This window comes from Triticum dicoccoides, unplaced genomic scaffold (assembly GCF_002162155.2).
Source record: "Triticum dicoccoides isolate Atlit2015 ecotype Zavitan unplaced genomic scaffold, WEW_v2.0 scaffold24271, whole genome shotgun sequence".
NCBI classification, from domain to species: domain Eukaryota; kingdom Viridiplantae; phylum Streptophyta; class Magnoliopsida; order Poales; family Poaceae; genus Triticum; species Triticum dicoccoides.
This window is the reverse complement of record NW_021250025.1, coordinates 1-1,735: the sequence shown is the minus strand read 5'-3', so window position 1 is coordinate 1,735 and position 1,735 is coordinate 1. Positions and strand designations below refer to the sequence as shown.

At 38.9% G+C, this 1,735-nt stretch overlaps 1 protein-coding gene across 1 annotated transcript; it reads right to left on the bottom strand.

The window, feature by feature from the left end:
• Positions 1 to 628: 628 nt before the first annotated feature.
• LOC119345487 (zinc finger MYM-type protein 1-like) lies at positions 629 to 1,495 on the bottom strand (the record flags this gene model as incomplete). The annotated part of the gene is made up of 1 exon (XM_037615544.1): positions 629 to 1,495. A coding segment is annotated over exon 1 (867 nt), but the record flags the coding sequence as incomplete, so codon positions are not given.
• Positions 1,496 to 1,735: the final 240 nt, after the last annotated feature.

The following is a 1,735-nucleotide window of genomic DNA, read 5'->3' as shown; positions in this document are numbered from 1 at the left end:
GAAGCACATATATGACTAACTTCCACATTCTACTCAAACGAAGCAAAGTTATATGGTGTGAACCCCATCTAGTATCCCCGGGTCTTGCTAAATTTGTTTCTTGGTTCAAACCTCTTCCACTAAATATCTCACCGCTCTCAAGCTGATCTAAGATATTTTGATGGCGTTCCTCCCTCAGTGAATCCCTTCTCTTGCAAGATACAGTAGTTGTGCTCACAATTAAGGAGACATACTCAAACAAATCATGAATAGAGGAGCAACAACTAGCAACCGAGACAACCACCAATTTGTAAACGATGTGCAAAGCAATGCACATAAAAGGCATAAGGGTTCTCGTCAAGAATTTTCTTTTGCAAACCATTAAATTCACCTCTCATATTTTAAGCTTCATCATATCCTTGCCCTCGTAGACTATGAATGGATAACTTATGATGATCAAGAATGTCAACAAGAGCTACCTTTAGTGCCTCTGATGTAGTCTCACTGGCATGGTATAGAGAGAGAACTCGTTCCACGGTTTTCCCTTTATCATTGACATACCTACATCAAGATTTTTGTAACAAGGTTAAATAAAAGTAGAAAAAAACTATGAAATAACAGTTAAAATGAATAATAAACCACTACTAACCTCAACATCACCGCATTTCTCTTTGACAGATATATCACATGACTCATCGATAAGTACAGAGAATTTCTTATCACCAATTTCTCTCATGATCGCTTTGGTGACCTCTTCTGCGCAACACTTTGCAAGATCTTCTTGAATTTCAGCAGCAAGCATCTTGCAGTTTCTACTACCATGGCCAAAAGCATTCCTCACTTTCTCATCTCTAGCTTTAAGCCAATCTACCATCTCATGGAAGTTACCCTTATTCAGTGAAGTTGAACTTTCATCATGGCCACGAAAAGCCAAGCCTTGAGCAATGAGATATCTTGCACAACCCAGAGAAGTGTGCAACCGAATTTTGTAAAGTACTTCAGACTCCTTGGATGACCTAGCAAAGTTACTAGACACACTTTGCCTTTGATTATGAAAATCATCATAATGTAATCTTGCCTTTTTGTGTGCACTATTTACCCCACCAACATGAGCAGGCAATGCCTGATATGCATGCTTCCAATCCCTGAATCCATTTTTGGTGAAGACATCATAACCAAAATGTGTACTACTTCCTGGTTGCTTAAAAAGAAAGCAATAGAAACAAAATGCAGCTTGCTCGGACACACTATATTCTAACCACTCATAATTCTTATACCAATTTTTAGAAAATGCACGGTTCTTGCTACCAATTTTTTTGCGATCAAATTTGACAGTTGGTCGGGTTGGACCCTTCAATATGTGTGCTCTTCTCACCTGATCTTGAATATTCGGATGATAATCAGCAATTAGTTGCCTATGAGCGGGATCACACACAATTTCAGCCAGATTAAACTCATCATCGTCATCGTCCTCAAAATTTACCTCATCATCATCATCATCGCCATCATCCAGCATTTACTGCTCAATCCAGTTCTGAACCTCATCTATCATGTCGTCATCATGTTCATGAACATCACTTGGTTGTGGGTCTTGTGGCGGTTCTTCTTCTAGTGTCAACAAAAAATCTGCTCAACTCTAAAATTTTAACAAGCATAATTAGAGTCGGCAAGCAATCCAATGCACAACTTCTTAAATTACAAATATAACTCACCTAGTTGTCGCTTGCCTCTAGCCCTAATTGTTGGCAGTCTGCTA